Source organism: Nelumbo lutea, chromosome 5 (genome assembly GCF_056320005.1).
Source record: "Nelumbo lutea isolate HS-2025 chromosome 5, American lotus-T2T, whole genome shotgun sequence".
In the NCBI taxonomy this organism is placed as follows: domain Eukaryota; kingdom Viridiplantae; phylum Streptophyta; class Magnoliopsida; order Proteales; family Nelumbonaceae; genus Nelumbo; species Nelumbo lutea.
In genome coordinates this window covers 7,533,567-7,556,985 of record NC_142688.1, presented here as the reverse complement: position 1 = coordinate 7,556,985, position 23,419 = coordinate 7,533,567, and the positions used below count along the sequence as shown (strand labels likewise).

At 36.5% G+C, this 23,419-nt stretch overlaps 2 protein-coding genes across 3 annotated transcripts; both read left to right on the top strand.

The window, feature by feature from the left end:
• The first annotated feature begins 5,169 nt into the window (after positions 1–5,169).
• On the top strand, positions 5,170–10,914 carry LOC148850115 (adenylyl-sulfate kinase 3-like). 2 transcript variants are annotated; one of them, XM_088945602.1, is made up of 7 exons: positions 5,170–7,616; positions 8,196–8,336; positions 9,074–9,223; positions 9,456–9,574; positions 9,735–9,819; positions 10,268–10,309; positions 10,497–10,914. In XM_088945602.1, exons 1-7 carry the CDS (start codon positions 7,301–7,303, stop codon positions 10,535–10,537), a joined length of 894 nt encoding a protein of 297 aa, XP_088801728.1. In that variant the 5' UTR covers positions 5,170–7,300; the 3' UTR covers positions 10,538–10,914. The 2 variants fall into 2 exon arrangements, with proteins under 2 accessions (XP_088801728.1, XP_088801727.1); XM_088945601.1 differs by having other exon boundaries at positions 10,268–10,314.
• A 5,199-nt stretch (positions 10,915–16,113) lies between these two features.
• Positions 16,114–18,953, top strand: LOC148850114 (endo-1,4-beta-xylanase 5-like). Its single transcript, XM_088946690.1, has 6 exons — positions 16,114–16,572; positions 16,671–16,893; positions 17,012–17,175; positions 17,258–17,356; positions 17,452–18,234; positions 18,352–18,953. Exons 3-6 carry the CDS (start codon positions 17,119–17,121, stop codon positions 18,703–18,705), a joined length of 1,293 nt encoding a protein of 430 aa, XP_088802816.1. The 5' UTR covers positions 16,114–16,572; positions 16,671–16,893; positions 17,012–17,118; the 3' UTR covers positions 18,706–18,953.
• The last annotated feature ends 4,466 nt before the right edge of the window (positions 18,954–23,419 follow it).

The window sequence follows — 23,419 nt, the reverse complement described above, 5'->3', positions numbered from 1 at the left end:
TCAAAATCAATCAAATTTGAAGACCTTGGATTGAATTCAAACCCTAACAAACACATATCATATTTGAATTTAATCTAACTACATTTTAATTTTTAAAATACCCAAAAATAAAAAGTTATTTACTTTTCAACTTTTATATATAATAAATTAATGCAAATATAGCATACTAAATTTATTTTATATACAAATTCATATATAATAAAATATATAAAAATGCATTTTTTATAATCTGAATCCAATCCGATTATTAATTGGACGTAGATTTCAAAATTTGAATCCAATTTGATTACATAAACACAGCATTTGAATCCGAGAAAACAAGATCGAATGTTAGATCGAGACACAAAGTTTCAAGTATCATTGACACACCTACACATAATGCAGAAAACATGACTATAAACAGATTTGATTCAAATTGAATCCAATTGTGCTCATATCTGCACCTGATGAAGAAATCGTTAGATTGACATCCACATTCAATTATCATGTCAAATTTTAGGTTGGATTTGGATTTAATCCGCAATCATCTTATTACGTTTAAAATGACCAAAGATAAAAGGTTTCAAAAAACTAATTATTTTTTAAGTATATATTGTATAATAAATGAATATAAACATAAATTATTAAATTTATTAATTATAAACTTTATATAATTATACATAATATCTATATGTATATAGTTATACTACATACATAAAATAATACTTTTTTACTAAACTTATATTTTAATTAGATGGATGGGGCTAAATTGTATCCAATCAAATTACGAAAAAGTATGGGCAGACCCAACACAGATTTTTGAATTCCACTGTAGAGCTATAAACATTAAAAATGTCAAAAAAATCCACTCTATACACCTCCCGTGAATTGGCTTCAATTCCGAGCTGGCACCCACCCCAACTATACTTTGTGCCTAAAAATTCTAACCCTGGGCTGAACCGTCATTCTCCCATCAAATTATTAATCAGATGCAAGTTCTAACATCCAAATTCGAGATAATCAGATTTGGAGTCGAATTAAGTACCAAACTTTCAGAGTTCATTGATAGCCCTAGCTAAGTAACTCCTAAGCTCGACCTAGAAGTTATATACATATATAGTAAATATTATTATATAATATTTATATATCAACATTTATAATAAATATATAAAAAAGAAATTTATATATATATATATATATATTTATTTATTTATTTATATTAGACTTAAGTTAAATAAAAAATTCAATTTGTAAAAAAAATTATGGTTTTACAATTAACACGGGCAAGTTTGTCCCAGTTTGAGGCCTAGACAAATGTTATTATGGTTGGGATATGGGTTGGGCTGGGTTAGACAACTTTAAAAACTATTAATACTTTATCAAAATCTGGCCTGAGATCTTTTATTTTTTTTGGTTCATTAGGCTACACATAAAGGGAAAAGCCCATTCCCCATAGCTCATTTGGCTTCAATGCTAATAATTCTTATCTCAAAATAGTTAAAAACCCAAAATTAATGGATACATGGATTGTACTCGATTTGACTCAATCCAATTACGAATGTCACATTGCTCTTGGGGTGTAACTTGAGCGGATTGGATCAGGTTGAGATTCAACCCAAGCCCGACCTAAAGTCTTAAACATTGAGCTTAGGGTTAGATTAATTGAATTTTGACTAAAAACAATTAATCTATAGATTAATTTAATTATAACTAGAACCTAGTTTTATATATTTACTAATATCGAAGTTTTTTAAATACTTAAGTAATATTTATAAAAAAAAACCCTAACATTTAATCATTAGTTAATAACCCTGTAAGGACTAAGGACCAAGGAGCAAATCAAAGAACTTACTATTTCTCTCAACTTTCCCCCCTACTTTGTTTCCCTTTAGACAGTGTTTGGTTTGAAGGAAAAGCTAGGGAAAGGAAGGGAAAATATGGAAACCTATACAAAGTTTATCAAACCAAACATTGCCTGAGTTTTTCTATCAAACCAAACACACCTTTAAGGTGAACTGTTAAAATAATGATGTATTGATTTAAACTCTGAATTCATTCATTTTTCACTGCTGATGAAATTACAAATTTGCTGATCAGCAAAATTTTAGAGACGAATCACATCATCATAAAAACAACTCATTTGGCATTAGCATTACTGTGAATCTGTTGTACACATTATAATTAAACACCAAGCTCATTACCATATTCCCGAATGGAAATTTTGTAAGGAGCTAGCATGAAGAAGAAATCCCCAGATTTGATTCCAGGGAAAGGGTCTGAACGAGGCAGCAGTGTTCCACTTGGTTCCTTAGACAGGAGTTAGTGGCACAGTGGCTCCGTCTATTCCTCACATTACTCAGTTTATCCACTGTTTCCAAAACAAAAGTACATAATAGAAAATAAAAAATAAAATTATTAAATCTTTCATATTTTTCCAATATGGCATGGATTCCTGCTAGTAATTACAAAAAAGAAATCTTTATATTATTATCTACATAATTAATTTCGATCCTAACCAATTCAAAACCACATAACCAAACCATAATTGATTTGGCTGGTTCAATTTTATTGGGTAAACTCAACCCATTAACATCCCTATCTATCAAATAATATTATTTTGAAATGCACGGGTTTTGATATATTGCTAGAAACATCGAGAAAATGCATATGTACCGAGTCTACTGACAATGTGGGTTATGCATAATCCATTTTACCACTACAGCAAAGAGGGCAACTAAAATTGGGTCAATATTGGCCCATTTCACATTGAACACGACCACTGTACTATTCACGGTTGCGAATAATTTAATCCCAGTATATATGATCCGTCTCTGGGATGATTTGTGCCTTACATGTCCATTAAATAATACCAATATACCATGTTCGATATGACTTATGGCTAGATCAATTCGTTCATAGTTAAACGACCAGCTCAAATGGTCAACAATGTTATAACTTAGAACCAATAATGAACCTGATTTAGCTTGGTTTGGACAAGTTAATTTAATTAATATTCCACTATATTAGTATTTATGATAGTGAACTATAAATTAATAAAAATATTAACACAAAAAATATATTATTTTAAATATCATTTGTGATTAATCAGTAATAATACGAAAATCAATACAAATATCATTAAAAGGATGAACATAGATTTAGTTATGTTTTCAAATAAACAATTAATAAAATAAATTGGAACTTAAAAAATTACAATAAATAAATTTACAAAGTTTATTAATTTCAAATCCATTTAATAATAATTACATTAATACCCTATAAAGTTAATCAGATAGTTAATTATTAAATGATATTAATTTTAAAGTTAATTAATTGGACTGGAGTCAGATTGCTGTAGACTAATTGGGAATGTTATAGGGATCCTTTTGCTTCAACTTTTCTTTACAAAGTTTGTGCATTGCATTGATCCCGATTAATGCAAAATTAGACCCCAACTCCATATCAAAGCAAAATTCAAAAGAAAAGCCCACCTTCTTCTATATACCACGGAAATTATAATATTATTATAAAAAGTCAAAGAAAATGCACAAGTGTAATGTAAGACAAATTACGACAAAGGAAAATTTTAACAAAATGAATTACATAAAACTTCAAAAATAAATAAGTTTTAACTTAATTGATTTCATTGACTTAGTTAAGGTCATTCCCTCAACTAGTATCTTAACAAATCAGTTACTTTTATTTAGTTAACTTACTTTTATTAATTAATTAGCTTAAGAAATTTAGTTAAATTAGAAAATGATTATATAATTAAAAATATTAATTAAATAAAATATAATGACATAATTAGTTAACTAATTATAAATTATTTATAAAACTTATTTTATTAGGTAACTAATTAATTAATAACACAATAAATTTGTTAATTAATTAAGTTAATAATGTAATAAAAGTTATAGATAAAAATAAAATATGAATTAATAAAAAATATTTTAATAATTTTTTATTAATACAAGCTTTATTTAAAAATAAACTTAATACAAATTGGTGTTTATTAATAAAACAACCAAAAAGTAAGAAAATTTTAGTTTCAAAAATAAATCTTATATTTTGATATTCATTTTAAAATATAATTATACTACAATTTTGTTGATAAAATTAAAAATAACAAAATTATTAGTTTTAAAGTTAATTATTATAAATTTAAAACCCCATAATCCATTTAAAATTAACAAAAATTAATAGTAAATAAAAATTTAATAAAGATTCAAACAACTTAATAAAAATAAAAACTAATACAATTTGGAATGTCATAATGCTCCTTCCAGGGGTGCAACATGGGTAGGTTGAGTCGGGTTGAGAGTCAACCCCTCAACCCAAGCCCAACCCTAAGTCTAAAACTTCGAGCTCAAACTTGGCCCAACTCGAAATTAAGCCTTATTTTACTAACCAAGGTCCAACTTGAGCTTAGCCCAACTTCTTAAGCTAAGCGTGCACTTGGGTGTGTTTAGCTTTTTATCACAAATTTTAAGTAGAAAAGATTGATAATATATAGATATGCATATCATAAAATGTTGAACAGGCTCAAATGAAAGCATATCTGGCTCGAGCTACTTGAGGCATTAACTCAAGTCCAACCTGGGTTTAAGTTGGGCTTGAGCTTTTTGACCCAAACCCAACTTAAAGCCCAAAAACTCAAAACCAACTTATACAAAAGCATTGGTTGAACCAAGTTAGACTTGGGTTAAACTCACCCAAATTGCATCCCTAACACTTCTTGCACTATTTTCAAAACTGGAGCGGACCGGACGGTCAGACCAGAAAAATCGGGAACCTAACCAGTTTCGTTTTCCTTTAAAACCGCTTTTTCCCTTAAAACCGTTGATTTTGGTCAGTAAACCACTGAACCGGCTAGTTAACCGTTCGAATCGTTTGAACCGTTGGAACGGTTTTGACTGTTTTCCAATTTTTTAATTTTTTTTTGTTAGAACGGACCGACCGTTCAAGTCAAACGGTTGGACTGTTCGAACCAGTAACCGGACCCCTGACCGGTTCGATCACCGATTCGTTTTTAAAAACTATGACTTTTTGCCTTATTGTAGGAATCGACGCTAGTAATATATAAATGAATATAAATGCAAAACAGATAGGAATAAGGTCAAGACAAAAAATTTATAAAATTTTTATAAAATAACAAAAATAAAGTAACTTTTTCTGAAAAATATCAAGAAAGGGCAAGACTGTTTATCGTCTTCCTCTTCTTCTCCTTCGTCCTCTCCTTCTCTCCCTTCTCTCTCTTGCTCTTCTGAATGAAACTGAAGCTCTGGTGTAACTGTGACGTCTGTCGTAGTTATCTCACTGCGAGCTGGTCGATTGAATTCGACAATCTCTGCGACTGGTATATCCATCTCCTCAAGAAGTCTCCCAGCAAGACCACTCATGTCCATTTGCTTGGAAACACGATTACAGCCAATCCGGATAACGTCGAGTATATGCTGAAGACGAGGTTTGAAAATTACCCAAAAGGGAAGCCTTTTTCTGTGATCCTGGGTGACCTCTTGGGTCGTGGCATCTTCAACAATTTTATTATATACTCTTTCTCTTTACTCCTTCCGGTAACATCGGATGCAGGTACGTAGGAGTGAGTGTCCTCTCTTCTTCTCCTGTTATTATTAAAATTCTGCTGGAAATTAGAGAAATTGAAATTTCTTCTCTTGTTTGCAATCTCAGCAAAACTCTTCTCAATTTTCTTGACACCTTTCTTTTGTATATGGGGAAGAGTCTGCGTACCTTTATTCTCGCGAGATTATTGCGTACCTTTGTTCTGATGCTCACTTGACGCTTCAATTGTTTTTTCTTTTTTTTTTTTGATTAATAACGCTCAATTGTTTTTGCAATGCTTTTGTAGCAAAATCACCCACCACGTCCTCCGCATCATATACTGCATTTTTAAGCTTGGCCAGCCAATCTATGACCTCAGGGTCTGTTGGACTTGTTGCTTCTGCATTCAGAATTGCAGCTTTGTTGGTAGATAGTAGATTCTCGAGCCTCCAACGCATTTCTTCCAAGTTCCAGGCCGATGACCTCTTCAAATACCCAACCACCGGCTTCCTTGAAAATCATTCCTGCAATGCTATAAAGACCCGTCAATTCCATTTTTCTTGGTCTTCTTCCTTAATAATTACAGATGTTATATTTACACCAGAGCTTCAATCTCAGTAAGAAAAGCCAGAGAGAGAAGGAGAGGAAGAGGAAGACGATGAACAGTGTCATTGTTCAAAAAGAGTTATTTTATTTTGATTATTTTATAAAAACATTATCTTTTATTGATATTCAGGATAAAAATTTGCCCTTTTCTGCAAGAAACCCTTCTGGTTAACATATAGGATAAACATGATGCTTTGAATGCTTTCCGACTCCGTTGGGATACGCCTAATCTCTTCTAAAAGCATTATTATAGCAAGTGCCACCTTTTCTTTTTTGGACGTGAGATCTGACTCATATCACACCTGTGTTGAATCCGAATTTTGTCCTACAATTCAGAATCTTGTATTGGAAATATCTTCCCATAATACAAGGAGATGTTCCAAATGCACGCCTGAAAACGGTGTGACAACCATTTTTTATGAGGACGAAATCCCGTGTCACCTGTAGTTGCTTATTAACGTGCATCTAGATTCTAGAATGTGCCAAACAGAATATTTCTCGTCCAATTGTCCCATACGGTACATCGGTTCCGTGTTTGGTTCACTCTCAGCTTTTTAGCCTTTCCCCCTTATTATCAACAAAATTGAAAAGCCACGTATCCGCAACCACAAGGCACGTACGGCCCAGCCCAATCCCCAATCGGCCACTCAGCACTCATCCTTTTAAGCCACTCAGCCTTAACAAAATTGAAAAGCCACGTGTTGTACAATGATTGGAACTCAAACGGAAAATTCCTCCGAGTCCGAAACCCGGATTATCACTATAAAGTATTCACTATCAAAGAAATTACATTTTGGAGTTTGGACTGGCCTTCTCCAATCTCCATCTCCCCGGTCTGCTCTTCCTGAATCCCGTCGAGTCCACTCCAATCCAAACGCACAAAGACCCGTCGTCGCCCAAGGCCCAACTGTTTTTCTTACTAGATCTTCCCTTCTTCCCTCGCTTTCCAGACGCGAACAATTGGAAAATATATCTAATTATCCATTGAACTGAGTCGTGTCCGCTACGTTACTGATTCCGACTCCTGAGTGATGGCTACTGTACTGATGATTTTTTATTTCATTTCCTGATAATTCTTCACTATCCTGCTTCTTCCAAATATTGAATTTTCACCTTCTTCTTCTTCTTATTCGGGTGGCTGCTCCCTATAAATATGGCACCGACTGGAGGTAGAACGTTGCGAGGTTGTCTTACTCCGGAGCTTGAACGTTTCGTTTTCTTGGCGCCATCCAAGTTAAATTTAGGGCTTCTGAATTTGTCTCACACTGATGTGGTTGGATTTCATCGGAGGATTAAAGCCACGGGGATCTCCCTTGCCAATCTTAGATCGACATTCTTTCCGCCAATTAAGGCGATTGAAGAGCGGAAAACGGCCTATGTAAATGGTGACGCCAGTAATGTTGCAGGCTGGAATGGATCTGGATTGGATTCCCCAGCGGACTTCACTGACGACTGTGCTGGAGCTTCTGGTATTCTTTGTTGTTCTGCACACTACATTATTTGATCCTTGCTAGTGATTTGCGCTGAGTTTTTGTAATTTGATTACACAACACTATTTCATTGAGTCTCTCTTTGTTCTTCCCTTTCCCTTCAAATGGGATATGAAGTGTGTTTCGTTGTGCAAAAGGAAATAGAAGCCACTTCCAGTATGTTGACTATTTTTGGTTGCTTAGACAGCAGCTATCATGTAGTATGTTTTGGACAGTTGTTGGAAGCATCTTTTCTTTTTCTGAGCTTGAGCTTGTTGTTATTAACCTCTGTTATCCCTTGTCTTCTGTTGGCATTGTTTGTTAATTTTCTTGCCGGGTAGTACTTTGGCACTTGTTTCATAGGACTTCATACTTTTAATTTCTCTAAAACTTTCTTTCTTTTTTTTTTTTTCTTTTTTTTTATTTTTTATTTTTTTTTTGAATTCTACGTTGTTGGTGATGGAAGAGATCCAATTACTTGAAAATATTAATTACTGACAAGGTTCTCTATATGTTTCAAGCTCATAGGTTCTCTTTTCGTTCTGGGTCTGACAAGGTGTTGATATTCTATTTGGCTAGGGGAAAGTCATGAAACAATATATACTGTTGGAAGTTCTACAAATATTGTGTGGTATGAATGCTCGATTGGGAGGATTGAAAGGCAAAAATTACTTCAGCAAAAAGGATGTGTCATATGGATTACAGGTCTCAGCGGTTCAGGTTTGTTGATGTAATTTTAGTAATCACCATTCACCCCTAAGAATTTTTCTACTCGCACAAAGCTCAAATTAAAGTTAAACCTTGGATTTTCCTAACGATGTGAAAAGAAGCTTGTACAGTTACTCATACGCAGGACCAGTTATTAATACAATCATACTTTACCTTCTTTCAAAAAAAAAAAAAAAAGAAGAAAGAAAGAAAGAAAAATGGGCAAATAAAGCCTTCAATGGGATGCATCAAGGCTACAGTCGTGTTGAGTAAGGAATTTTGACTGGGTGTGAAAATATATAAAACTCCCACTTGTAGTTTTAAAATATGTGGCCCATACTCGAACATGTGAGATTCCTTAGGTGAATACTCGATCAAATTAAACTTAATCCTCCCCTTAAGGCCCTACACCCACTATGGAACAAGACTGGTAGAAGATCATGCCATTACTTTTTCTATCATACAAAATTTAGTTAACTCAAAGGTCAATGAGGGAATCTGAGATGAGAACCTGATGTGAGGTCATTACATTTATAAACTACCTGAGAACAAAAGCAAAACAGAAATGCCAAAGACTAATTAGAGAAAACAAGCATCTAAACATTTTAATCACTGCTAAAAAGAATGGTTTAGACAAGTTGCTGCAACTTTCTTTTACAAAGGGAATTTCCTCTTTTTTCTTTTGAAGTTTGTGGTTTATGTTTCTGTTTGTAAAGATTGCTAGTATCAACATTATATTCAAAATTCAGGAAAAAGCAGTGTAGCATGTGCCTTGAGCCGTGGCTTGCACAATAGGGGAAAGCTCTCTTATGTGCTTGATGGTGACAATGTTAGGCATGGCCTAAACAGTGATCTGAGTTTCACAGCAGAAGACCGTGCGGAAAACATTCGAAGGATTGGTGAGTATTTTCAGAGTCTTGATTTCTTCTTTCCCCCATCTCATTATGAATTTTATTGTATAAAAGGTATTCATGTTGTGGCAATTTTGCATTTAGACTGTCAATGAAACTAGAATTCTGGATTTTCTTCTTGAGAAAGTATATAGAACTACCACAGATGTCAAGATTTTGAATATGGATTCAAGTAAACTTTTGTTCTAATGAATTTTAATTTCATATTATTTGATTTCAGGGGAAGTAGCAAAACTGTTTGCGGATGCTGGGGTGATTTGCATTACTAGCTTGATATCTCCCTATAGAAGGGAACGAGATGCCTGCCGTGCAATGATGACAGAGGGACATTTTATTGAGGTCTGAACTTTATGGTGTGGTGATTTTTCAACCATAATGCCTTATTCCAATATTAGTCACTGGAAAAGAGAAGGAAATTAAAGAGACTTTTATCTTATCTCTAGGCTTTAAATTATCTAAATGCTGATGATACTGGCCTAACAAAACATACACTGCATAGGTTTTCTTGGATGTGCCACTGCATGTATGTGAGGCAAGGGACCCTAAGGGATTGTACAAGCTTGCACGTTCTGGAAAGATCAGAGGTATTGTTTTGGGAATCTGTACCATACCAGGACTGGATGTGATTTTTAGTTGTTTCAAAGTTATTCCCAGATTGTTTGAGTATTTTATCCTTTATGATTCAGTTTTTTAAATTTAATGTTGATTAACCATGCTTGAAATTAAAGACAGTCATCTAGAGGTTTCATTCTGTTCATCTATTTGACCTCATCTTGCTCCAACATATTATTGCCATCATCCCATTGATTTCATGAAAACTTCAAAGAATATCTTTTTGTTCTGTTATCCATTATCATTCCAAATGTGCATTGAAGTTTCGAGCACGACTAGTTGGCCAATCATTTGTTTTTGAGGCACTGAGTGTTTTAGTTACCTAATTTCCACTTTGATTGGATATATGATTGCTCAAATAAGCTGTTTTCAAATATTAATCTAATTTTTCCTTACTGGTGCTCAACTATTATGCCACAGGTTTTACTGGTGTTGATGACCCATATGAGCCGCCTTTGGATTGTGAGGTCTCTACTTCTACTACTTCTACTATTACTACTACTACTACTACTACTACTACTACTAAAAGGATGCTGCTATGTATTTTTAGAAATTTGTATGCTCTATCTATTTTCTCTTCAAAAATTATGGCCTTTTCATCAGCAAGTATTTCACAAGAAATTTGACAGTGAATTGTCATCTCTTTCAGATAATACTGAAGCAAAAGAGAGGCTGTTCGTCAGCATGTGACATGGCCAAAGAAGTGATAATGTACTTAGAGGAAAAGGGATTCCTGCATGCCTAAATACACATTTACTACTGAATTACTTATTTCTTGTCCACTGAGGCAGCTATTCAACTTTGTGAAATGCAATAAATTAGGGAACTGCTGGTTCCTGCTCTCCATGCTTAGATTGCTTCCTGATTCTACATTAATTAATCGATCGATTAATTAATATCATTGTTTATGCTGTGTGCTTTGGCTGTTGCTCTGTGCCCTACAGATCTATTCTTTGTGATTGTAATAAGGTGGAACTGGTTTTGTAGAATATAGCATCTGATCAACAGTTGTGTTTGTAAGATTATTGGTCTAAATATCATTTCTGTAAGAAACTTTCTTTCCTTTATTCAGGTAGTCATGCTACCATTTGATCTATATATTCATCTATTGAATAGGACTGCACATTCGGAAGGCACAAGATTTACTTGGTTTGAACAAATAATCAAGAGCTTCTGCACTATGGAGGTACAAATTTAGTACACAAGTAGTCCTAAGACTGAGCTTATGATTGTATGGATCATAGGATTGACCAAATTTTTAGGTTTAAAAACCCAAGTTCCATCTCATGATGGGAAGGAAACCTGAAATGCAAACATTCACCTAGATGAGCAATGAAAAGTTTTATCATCATACAATGAAAGAAGCTCTATAATGAAATTGGATTTTCTCCCCATACAGTGTGCCTCACACCAACCTCACAGCGCATTGCAGCTCCGCATTGGGAATACCTTCTCATAGATGACTTCAAGTACTGGATATGTTCTCAATGCACGGCAGAAAACACTGTGAGGTTGGTGGGAGGCACGCTCTGTGAGGAGCAAATCTGGGTTCCTCTGTTAACATATATGGGTGTGAAATAGGATAGCTGGGCAGGCAGTCAAGGTAGTTAGTGGCATACTCCAAAGTCCAAACCAGTGTTCAAAGTCTCAATACTCTCTGGATAAGCAAATTTTGCCTATCAAAGAGTTTACTTGATCAATTTTTTTTTTTTTTGATATTTTGACAGGAAACCTATTCAGTGACCCTGAAAATCCATATGTATCAGTCAATATTTTGAACCTTGAACTGCAATGAGTGAAAATAGAGACAAGGGAGGCACAAAACTTGGACAAGAAGTTGAGAGGAGACAATAGGCTGGACAATTATGAGACAGAGCCAAAACTTACTTTTCTAAGTATAAAGGCCCGTTTGGGAGGGCTTGGCTGAAGATTTAGCCTAGCTGGTTTGAAGCACTCTGGTTATGTTATTTAAAGAGATGATGCGGACAGCCCTTCGAATGAAACGGAATTTGCTCTTCGACCTCACAGCATATCCCTCCTTTGTATGGGAGATGTTCTCAATTTGTGGCCAGGACATGCTGTGAGGTTGGTGCCAAGAGTGCTCTGTGAGAAACAGATCCCAAGTCCTTAAAGCAAGAAGAGGTTGCCTTCGGCCTTTCCAAACGGGCACTAAATTTGACCAAATCATTGAGCTTAATCTTGGGCCTAGGGCAGCTCATGTACTTCAAGGAAAAGGCTATACAGGCTTTTCAATTATACCATCGGGCATGGTTTTCAAACGGCTGTTGATATGGATGGTTGGACCGTTTGGCCTGGGAACCGTACAGGCAATCGGTTCTGTTTGACCTCAAACTTGGTCTTTGGCCAAAAATCGTTAAATCAATCAACGATCCATTAACTCGGGTGATCGAACTGTTGATCTGTTGATCTGTTTAACGGTTTTTGGCCTTTTTTTAATTATTTTTAAATTTTTTTGGCCGTTTGAACCGGATGGTCGAACTGTCAATCCGGCAACCGATGGCTAGAATGGTTTTATTTCCGGTTTGTTTTTTAAAACCATGCCATCGGGCTATGCTGTCCCACGTGATCACGTATAAATAGGAGTTCACATCTGCGTCCCACATGCACATCTTAGCGTGCATTGGGAATATCTCTCTTTATCATTGAGAGATGTTTCCAATACACACAGTTGAGATGTGCTGTGGGGCATTTATGGGGGCACAAATGTAAATTCCATAAATAGATCTAGGGTCTGATAAGGTAAAAGTAGGTAAGGCTTGGCACTGATCTTCTGTAACAACAGGAATAAAAAGATTGAGAATTAGAATCTCATTCCCTGATTCTTAATAGAATGGCATTCCCCCATTTGAGGGAATGACTATTCCTTCCCCTTAAGAATGAAATCTCGTTCCAGCTGAACCAAATAGCCTATGGGAATGATCATTCCAATTCTGATTATGAGGGATTTTGGTTCTGATTCTGGCCGTGAACCAAAATGGACCCTAATTTTTCATTCTTTTTTGAGATCCCGGCATTTCTATATATTATATCATGTCAATCCCTTTACGCGTCATACAATTTCCATTCTATCTGCACGTGGAAAAGGAAATTCAGCTTTAAATGAGGGAAATTCTACGGTTATTACTTAAGACTTAAAAGAGTAAAAAGCGTATGATTGTTATGTTTTGTTTTATGCAACAAAAGAGGAACAATAGAATGTAAATCACACCCAGATTTTTTAACTATAGAGATATGAATCTTGAGAACCCATCAGTTAAAGCACTGAGCTTGATTTCATTCATCAAAGACTGAAATATAATTAAAGCTTTCAATTTCTTTGTTTGTCTTTTAACTAAAAGAATATTGGTTGAAATTATTATTATTTTAACCGCACTCGTGAAAATGTATCATGCACGTAAGGCTCTCAAGTCTCAACCAACACCACTGGGGATTTCCTACTCACTTTTCATAGCCATTCTCTATCCGCTGTGAATTGGAGTCATACATCGCTATTATGAATTGAGAGATGTATGGCTGCAATTTATGGCGAGTAAAAAATGGGTAAGAAAAGTGAATAGAAAATCTGGGCTCCTTTTAGCTGCCCATTTGAAGAAACAGTCCAATAACCTATGGGTTTTACACTTTTAGAACTCAAAAGGAAAAGTAGGGATACATACAATGCAGAATTCTGAATTCCAGCCCCCACCCCCCCTATTACTAGCCTTCTCCCTCTCTATGGGGCTATAAAATTCTGATCTGGACTGATTGGTCATTCTCCCAATACCAAATACAATACTGCTCAAAACACTTGTTTAATGCCTAATCATCACAAGTACCAAAAGAAGTTGAAGTGGCAATGGTAACTAAGACAACCTAAGCCCGGAGAGGTTAAACAAAGAGATTTGAGTTCTCGGAGAGAGTTGAAGTGCTAGAATGTTTGAATGAGGGTGAAACGCCCTTCATATAATATTGTGGAAACATATTCTTTTTAAGGTAAGTCGTTAGTTAAGCAGTATTGTTAAGCCAATTTGTCAAGTGATTATGGGTAAATTGCAGATTGGTACTTTGTATGAGCTTCAAAATGTGTCACTAAGTTACTTAAACTCTCAAAAACTATTAATATAGTCCAAAACTGTTAACCAACGCTAGATGCCATATGAAAGGGCAAAAATGCCCTTCGAGTTTTGAAGAGGTGAGATAAACATCATTTCCAAAATAGCCATGTTTAAGTCATCTTCCACTGCGATTGGACACCACTCTACACTTCTATACCCTAGCCTTGTGTCGTAAAACCAGTGCTTCCCATTGGAGAAGCTACACAGAAATACGTCACCACAATGTCATTGCCCGAGTCGAGGGAATTAGAGCCACTGTCATTGTAATCCTTTTTTCAATTATTCAACCCATAACGAAGGGGGGTTTAGGCCGTCATTATTGCCAGAAAAGATGAGTAATTCAGGAATACAATCAAAGGTGAAATGGTTAAAAAATATTAAAAGATAATAATTTTCATATTTTTTAAAAATTTAAGCCACACATGCGATCATGTAATACAATTACAACACGTGTTAAATTAGTAATTTTTGAGATCAGATATTGCAATTGCATGTTTTGAAGTTCGGGTATTAAAATGAGACTAACCCGAAAGTTCAGGATACTAATCTGCAATTTACCCTTCCATGCTGGCTACATGTCCCTCACAGCCCTATTTAATTTCGCATTGTATCTAATTCATACCCTTGATGCTTCGGCATTGGAAGTTTGGAACCTAATTCCTTGTATCGCAATTTGCAAACGCTTCATTTACACATCTATCTACACACTGCTACAAGAAAATGATAAACTTGATCGGATGTCTCAGTTTTGTGTACAAAATGCTACTGTCCAAGCCCATGGATGTTCCCCGGGTGCTGTCGTAGACATAAATTTGTATGCAAGTTCTGCAAAGAACCATCCATTTGGAGTTGGATGCCATGCAAACATGTCTTAAAGGTTAGAGCCTTAGTTCTTTAATGAAGCAACTGGCTGAACAAAAGAAAAGATCATTTAAAAACCAATTTTGGAAAGAACATATTTATACGCCATTAATTTCCAACCTTTTCCAAATCATTCAATCTCGAGGATACCTCCTTATATAGATAGTCGTATGCAACCCAGCTCCCTCAGTCTCTGTCTCTTTCTCTCTACAGCCTGTTCTCCATAGTAATTGCATCTTTTTGAGTAACTGTTTCAAATCAGTTTCAGGGCACTGAAAGAGCGAGTGGGTGACGATGGAGGGTGCTGATGGAGGAAACCATCTGCTTCTGTTCCTGTTTTGCCTCCTTCTTGCAGGTTTGTTCTTATCGTTATATATAATCTAGCCAAGTATTGCTTCTGTGGAAATATGGACATTACGGTTGTTTTGTATTGGTGGGTAGCGATTAATTTTCTCTATAAACCGTCCGTCACCACAAGATGAATGCATTCATGGAACAGTTAGTATTGCTATTTTTCTGTCGTTTTCCTGTGTTTTTTCTAAGTTTTTTAAACGCAACAAAGAAACTCTTGGCTTTTGACCATCTAAATTGAATGGTATTATTTTTATTTTCTGCTATGAGAGGAAGATCAGAGATTGAATTTCTTGACGAGAAAAGAGCTGTAAAAAATTGAGTCAACGTGATTAGCATAACGATCACAGTGGTGCCTAGGACCACTGTCTATCATTTGCTTTCTCAACATCACAAGTCACTAGTACTACTCACCAGTGCGCAGATTTATTTATTTATTTTTAATTTTGAAAGGATATATTTATTGTATTTTGGAATAATATAGAGCTGGTCATGGTCCCATCCCACGGAGATTTATAGCACCTTCACTGCTTCCCCCATTCCCATACCCATACCAATAAAAGCTTCTGATTTCTGGAGCGTCTCTTAATGGTCCCACAGAATAAATGGTGATCAGATGGTTCTAACCTTCCGACTGACATTCTTCTTTACCAATTTGCCTTCCTATCGTTCAAGTCTTAAGATCTGATCTGAGCCCTACCTTGTCCAAGCGGTGGGTCCGGATCGGCTAGTTACAAACAACTTACATGAATGCATTTTGTCAAGTTCTATGAACAAGTAGCAAAAGCTCATGATGTGCTTGTTTGTTTGTTAACATCCACTCCCCCTGGAATATGGATATTTCAAGGACCGTTTGGTTTCGCGGGAATAGGAGTCAGAATCAGAATGGGTCATTTCGATTTCAATTATTTAGCTGAGTGGAATTGGAATCTCATTTCTGGCTTTGAGCCAGGCCTAACATGAAAGAAAGCCCAACTAACTACGTCCAGCCTCTTTGAGCCGAGTCACATTTCCTCAATCCCTACAATAGGCCGCCCCCACAACGTATTGGGAACATCTCCCGATGATGATATCATTGGTTCTAGTACTATCATCGGGAGAAGTTCTCAATATACTACATTGCGGGGCAGGCCCTTGTGGGGAGGAGATGTGATCTCCATTGAGCCAGGATAGCTATGCAGGCTCAAACAAAATGGGCCGTTCTTAGAATCCTGGCATGGCCTGAAGCCTTCCAATTTCCAATAACCCAAAATATACAACCTCATTCCCATTAACTTACAGAGTAGTGTAGCTCCCTTGTTTCACCATACAGATTTAAGTTACTACATATGGTGTTTCTTTGTGGTTACAGGGTCCCTTGTTGAAGCTTTATCCTACGACTATTCGGCAAACATCGCGGTATGCGTTCTGCAACTCGAATTCATAGGCATTTTGTTACGCAAACAATGCTTCTAATATTAATTTATCTGCTTTCGTTTCTTCTTCAAAATTTGCAGTGCTTAGCAGAACCTCACAGACCTCAATACGAAGGTGGTATCATTACTAACCCAGAGTTCTCTCATGGTTTGAGAGGATGGTCTATCCTTGAGAGTGCAAAGATTGAAAGAAGAGTGTCAAAAGGAGGCAACAGCTTCGTCGTCGTTCATGGAAGGAAACAACCACATGATAGCATCTCGCAGAAGATTTACTTGCGAAGGGGGAAGCTTTACACCTTCTCTGGTAATGTTCGATAAAATGGCAACCCCATAAAAGCAAAATTTAAGACAGGGTCTGTAACTAATTAGTGTAATTGTATCTAATGGAAACATTGTACATGTATTTGATTGTGTTCTTACAGCATGGATACAAGTGAGTGAAGGAAAAGTGCCAATTAGAGCTGTTTTCAAAACAAAAACTGGATATAAACATGCTGGTGCAGTTATAACCGAGTCTGGCTGCTGGTCCATGCTTAAAGGTGGCCTAACTGCTAACTCTTCTGGCCCGGCTGAACTCTATTTTGAGGTACTTTTATCAGGTGCAGTTCTTTCTATGGTCGATCTTTAGTCAATACAAGTACTTACATTTTCCCATATATCGTCTTCAGAGCCAAAATAAAACGGTGGATATATGGGTAGACAGCGTCTCGTTACAACCATTTACCAGTGAGCAGTGGAAAGCTCACCAAGAGCAAAGCATTGAGAAGGTAAATTAAAGAGCTGTCAAAACAAATTAAATGGGTTAATTTCTCTGTTTTTTTCTATGTTGTATATATACTTAGAGAATTGATTCATGTTGCAGACACGTAAAAAGAAGGTGAAATTCCAAGCTGTTGACTCACTAGGAAATGCCTTAGCCGGTGCCCGAGTCTCCATTCAACTAAAAAAGCCGAGCTTCCCATTTGGTGCTGCCATTGCTAAGACTATCCTTAACAATCCTGCGTATCAGAAATGGTTCACGTCCAGGTTCACCGTGACCGCCTTTGAAAACGAGATGAAGTGGTACAGCACTGAGTCCTCTCCCGGCAAGGAAGACTACTCGGTAGCCGATGCCATGCTCCAATTTGCCAAACAGAACGGAATCAGTGTGCGAGGCCACAATGTCTTCTGGGATGATCCCAAATACCAACCATGGTGGGTACCCAAGCTATCGCCTAGCCAACTCAGTGAGGCCGCAAGGAAGAGGATTAACTCCATTATGTCAAGATACAAAGGGCAGGTTATTGCTTGGGATGTTGTTAATGAGAACCTCCATTTTTCCTTCCTTGAAGATAGGTTGGGTTGGAACGCATCCGCAGCTTTCTATCAGAGAGCACATCAGCTCGATGATAGAGCAATCATGTTCTTGAATGATTTTAATACAATAGAAGACAGCAGGGACGGGAAGTCGACACCGGCTATGTACCTTCAGAAACTGAAACAAATTCAGTCCTTCCCAGGGAGCAGGATGTCACTAGGAATTGGGCTCGAAGGCCATTTCCATACCCCAGATATTGCTTACATTAGAGCTGCTCTCGATACTCTTGCCGCTACAAAGCTGCCCATTTGGATCACAGAGTTGGACGTGGGAAGCGACCCAAATCAGGTAAACTTCATGAATGTAAGATTTTACAAATTAAAAGCATTCCTAAGCTTGTCTCTGTGTGTGTGTGTGTGTGCATGCGCCTCAAGCTAACCAGCTTTGCGTTTTCTGTATGTGCAGGCAAAATACTTGGAAGAGATCCTGAGAGAGGCACACGCTCACCCTGGCTTACAGGGGATCATCATCTGGGCGGCATGGCGCCCGGATGGGTGTTACAGGATGTGCTTGACGGATAATAATTTTAAAAATCTTCCCACAGGCGAGGTTGTGGACAAGGTGATAGGTGAGTGGACCCATGCACACTTGGCCGGCTTGACAGATAGCAATGGCTACTTCGAGACCTCGCTCTTCCATGGGGATCATGTTGTAACTATTACTCATCCATCCATGAATTCCTCTTTGGTCCAAAGCTTCAAGGTGACAACTCCTCGTATTTCTCAAGAAACAATGCTCAAAGTTGAAATCAACGCATGACAAATAGTTCAGTCTCGGCAGTAGATCATGTTCTGTTGTTTCAATAGAGAAAAAAAAAGTGTTCGACAAATTTTGCAGTTTAATTAAATAAAATAATATAATGCTTCGAAATCCCATTACCATGTTGGGTCCCTGTAATGGTGAAAATTTTGTTTTGATAAATAAAGTTCCCATTGTATAAGCACCAAAAAGTTTTCATTTGGTGATCGACAGTGAGCAAATGCAGTCTGGATTTCCTGCTTCCTTCACTCTGATCTTCTCTCTATTGCCCAGTAAAACAATACCAATTGTCCCCACTTATGTGAGAAGAGTCCCATCTTGTGCTACAGCAGGCCAACCCAAGGCATTAACCCCCTTTTTTATTGTCAAAACATGGTTAATTACTTAAATATACCCTATTGTTTTACTATACTACTAATTAATATCCCAAATCTATTTAAGTACACCCCGTGTGGTGGCCCGACAGAGTTATGTGAAGAAGTGTCAGGAGCTTGAAGGAGAAGAGCTCTGGAGAGATTGTTTTGTAGTTGAGTTGCTTTATTTGCTAATAGCCTAATACAGAGAAATGGGTTCACAGGGTTTGAAGAACTCTTTTGGTTTTCCACAATCAAAGTGACAGAGAGATTGGTGAACTGTTAAAGATTTTGCTCGTCCCATCTCTTTGTTTTAATTTTCGTTCTTTGAACTTTGTATTTTGATTTTCTTTGTTAATGTAGTACAATATATATTTCTAATCTTGAGAGTCGAGATTTGTTGATGAATCCGAATTTCAACTTGTCGACGGTATATGATATCTTCAAATGGGATGGGTTAGCTCGACATATCAACTGATAAAGTATTACAAGCTTTTTTGAAGCTTAAATATCTGTGAAGGGGATGGTAGGGTTGTGATTCGGCTTATGTCAACTCTGGGTTGTGTGTGAGAACAGATTTTTTTGGATATTATGACTTGTGAGAAGAAGTGTTCGTGCCAGGGAACTAGGGTGTATATTCAGGTTTTTGTTATTACTGAACAATGGGCCTCAGACCCCCACAAGCTTCTTCGTGCAGTCCTGCCAGATTCAAAAAGGAGGTCTATAATTTGTATATACTCGCTATTAACTCAGGGAATCAGATATGCAGTTTTTCTGCATTTTACTTTTGTTCTTTCATTCGTTTGTTGAGGTCCCAGCATGTAATGGAGGTGAAAAGAAAATTCATCTTTTTCTTTTCAATAAATGAGGAAAATAGAAGAGAATACTACGGCTATTACTTGAAAGAGTAATATTATTATGTTATTATGTTTTGATTTATGGTGCAAAAGGAGAACAATACTATAGGAGCCATACCATCAAATATTTGAAACAAAAAATAGAGATTTGAATCTAGAGAACACATCAGTTAAAGAACACAGGTTATTGATTTCTTTCACCAAAAACTGAAAACTTGTTAAAATTTTCCTCCTTGATAATATTGTTTACATAGGGCAAGAAGGGTGGAGAGGTTCCTGTTGGGGAATGTACATTACAGTAGCAGAAATGAGTGTGAAATGGGTTTGTCAATAACAGCAGATAAACAATTAAGACAAATAACAAAAAATACAAATAGCAACCACCACACAATAGTACACCTGAAATAAAACTCCAAAATTGGAAAAAAAAACCATGGGACTTATGGTCCATAAAAGTCTTCCACTAATTCAGAAATTAATGGGTACAACAGTCCTCTCTAATTGCAACTAGAGGTTTACAAACATTAAGAAAATAATCCTTGGCTCACAAGTACAACATTAATATCACTAAGCGTAAGGTGGATTCAACAAAAATAAAGGTTTGGATCTCACCAAGTTATTGTAAATATGAAACTAAGAAGAAAGGAAGAGGAAACCAATCTAAACTCTTGACTCCTTGAACAACACTTAATCACACCAAGAAACTTTCCCCTAAGTTTGGGTGTTAAAATGGGTTTGTCAATAACAGCAGATAAACAATTAAGACAAATAACAAAAAATACAAATAGCAACCACCACACAATAGCACACCTGAAATTTTTACGTAGAAAACTCCAAAATTGGAAAAAAACCACGGGACTTATGGTCCATAAAAGTCTTCCACTAATTCAGAAATTAATGGGTACAACAGTCCTCTCTAGTTGCAACTAGAGGTTTACAAACATTAATAAAATAATCCTTGGCTCACAAGTACAACATTAATATCACCAAGTGTAAGGTGGATTCAACAAAAATAAAGTTTTGGATCTCACCAAGTTATTGTAAATATGAAACTAAGAATAAAGGAGAGGAAACCAATCTAAACTCTTGACTCCTTGAACAACACTTAATCACATCAAGTTATTGTAAATCGATGAATCTAGATCACTTGCCTCTAAAATATGTTCCAACACCCTATCAATTTGATTTGACACCACACATCTTATGCATCTGAAATCAAAACTTAATTTTTTTTTCCTGCTTATTTTGGTTATCAGTTTCAATTCTCAGATTTTAAAATTTAGTTAACCAAAAAAAAAACCTGATTTGAAAAACCAGTCTGGTTTGATTACAAACATACATACACCCCTAAGTATGTATCTATGCATACCATGGTGGAGCTAGGAAACTTTCAACAGGGGGACCAAAACCTAAGATGAATTGGGGATGAGGAATAAATATGGATGGTCATAGGGGGGCCAACCCATTGGGGGGGGGGGAGTGGGGGGAGGGGGAAATGTACATGAAATAGTGTATCTCAAGTGGGGCTATAGGGGGGGCCATGGGCTCCCTTGGATCCCCTGACTCCACCCCTATATATACATATATATACTCCATGCTATGTACATATATACATTAGACCTATTCATGGGCCGGTTCGGGCTTTTACTCTTCATAAACATGATTTTGTTAGGCCTGAGCCTGAGCCCGGCCCTAATAAAAAGCCCGAAACCTGACCTAATAGAAGAAAGAACTCACTACCGGTGACTGAGTTTGCGTCTGAGAGAGAAAGAGAGAGAGAGAGGGAGAGAGAGAGAGAGGGGACTCACCGTCGTCGCCGGTGCCTGTGTTCACCGTTTCGCCGGTGTCTGAGATTTGAAAGAGAAGAAGTGAGAAGAGGAACGAGAGAGAGAAATAAAGAGAGAAAGAGAAGACTCACCGCCAGTCTGCCAGAGTTGTTGCATTGGTGAATGTTCGCCAGTTCTATAGATGCTTGAGAGTGTGAAGAGGATGTGAAGAGAAGAGAGGTTCGGCACTAGGCAGTTCGGCTAACAGGAAATGTGGAAAGAGATGAATGAAAAGGGTTAGGATATTAGGGATTTTGGGTTTAATCTATAGGTCGGGCTGGACTATTTTGGCAAATTCTGAGCCCGGCTCGAATTTATTACAGGTCGGGCTCATTTGCGTGTTCAAGCCCATCCAAGGGCCGGGCCGGCCCGTCGGGCCACCCAGCCCGTGAACAATATGTATGTATATTAGTTTTTATTTACTTGGTTTGATTTTTAACCAAATAAACCAAAGCAGAAATCTCTTAAACTACCGCTAAGTATTAAGAAATGGATTTATAAACCCCTACTGTTACAAAATCCCTTAAAGTATCCCTAATTCTACCCCTATTATTAACAAATGTAACAATCTGTTTGCATGTGACCGCATGTGACTTACAACTTTTGTAAAAGCGAATTTTACCCTTTGTATACCAACAACATACAAAAGTCTATGGTCAAAGTCAAACCTTTTGAGATTGAACAAACCCTTCTATTGTATCAAATGTGGTTGTCAAATCTATAATCACTCAAGGTGAAGAAATCCTCACCACTAATAACTTCTCCTCATATCAGTTTTCAAAAGAGACAAGCCTATTGTTGAGCGACAACTTTTCAGAGCAAGCTCTTCACGGCATTATTCACTCGGGATTTCCTATTCACTCTCAACCGGCCGTGAATTAGACCTATGCATCCCTATTATGAATTAATAGATGTGTGGCTGCAATTCAAAACGATTAACAAGTAGGCAGAAAAGTAAATAGGAAATCTGGGCTCGCCATTATTGGCTTCTTATCTACATCTTAACAAAATAAGAAAGTTGATGGACGTCTAAAAGATTATCATCCATGTAAACTTGTACTCCAAGGACAAAGCTAAGAGCTTTATCATCATCACCATGAAAACTGGCAACAATCCTTGAAGCTCATTGTAAAAAAATCAAGCGCTATCAATTCGCTTTGGGTGCCCATGGTCCAGTGTACTTGTAAAGACAAGATATATTGGTTGAAACAGAGAGTTGTTGTAGAGATGGGTGAACAGCACAGATGAAATAAACCAAAAAGTTAGCCATTGCTCATACCAAACACTCCTAGAAATCTGAAATTTTTAAACAAACATGGATGCTTGCTTGCTCTTTCATTGAGCTTTAGGCTGCGTTTGGTTGCAGTGCAATTTTATTTGTATCAATATAAATGTATGGAAACGCAAATTATTGTTTAATTTTGTTTCAGAATTTACTTTATTTTACTTCATGTCTTAATTTACTTCATTTGTACTGCAATCAAACAAAATAAGATAAAATTTGAAACAAAAATAGGTCAAAATTTACACTGAAATCATTTGTATTGCCATGATTTTGTATCAATACAAATTTATTTGCATTGCAAACAAATACAGCCTTAGGCTCAGTTTGGAAAGAGTACAAATTACAGTACAAATACATACAAAATACAAGATTTTGCACTCTATGTATTTGTAT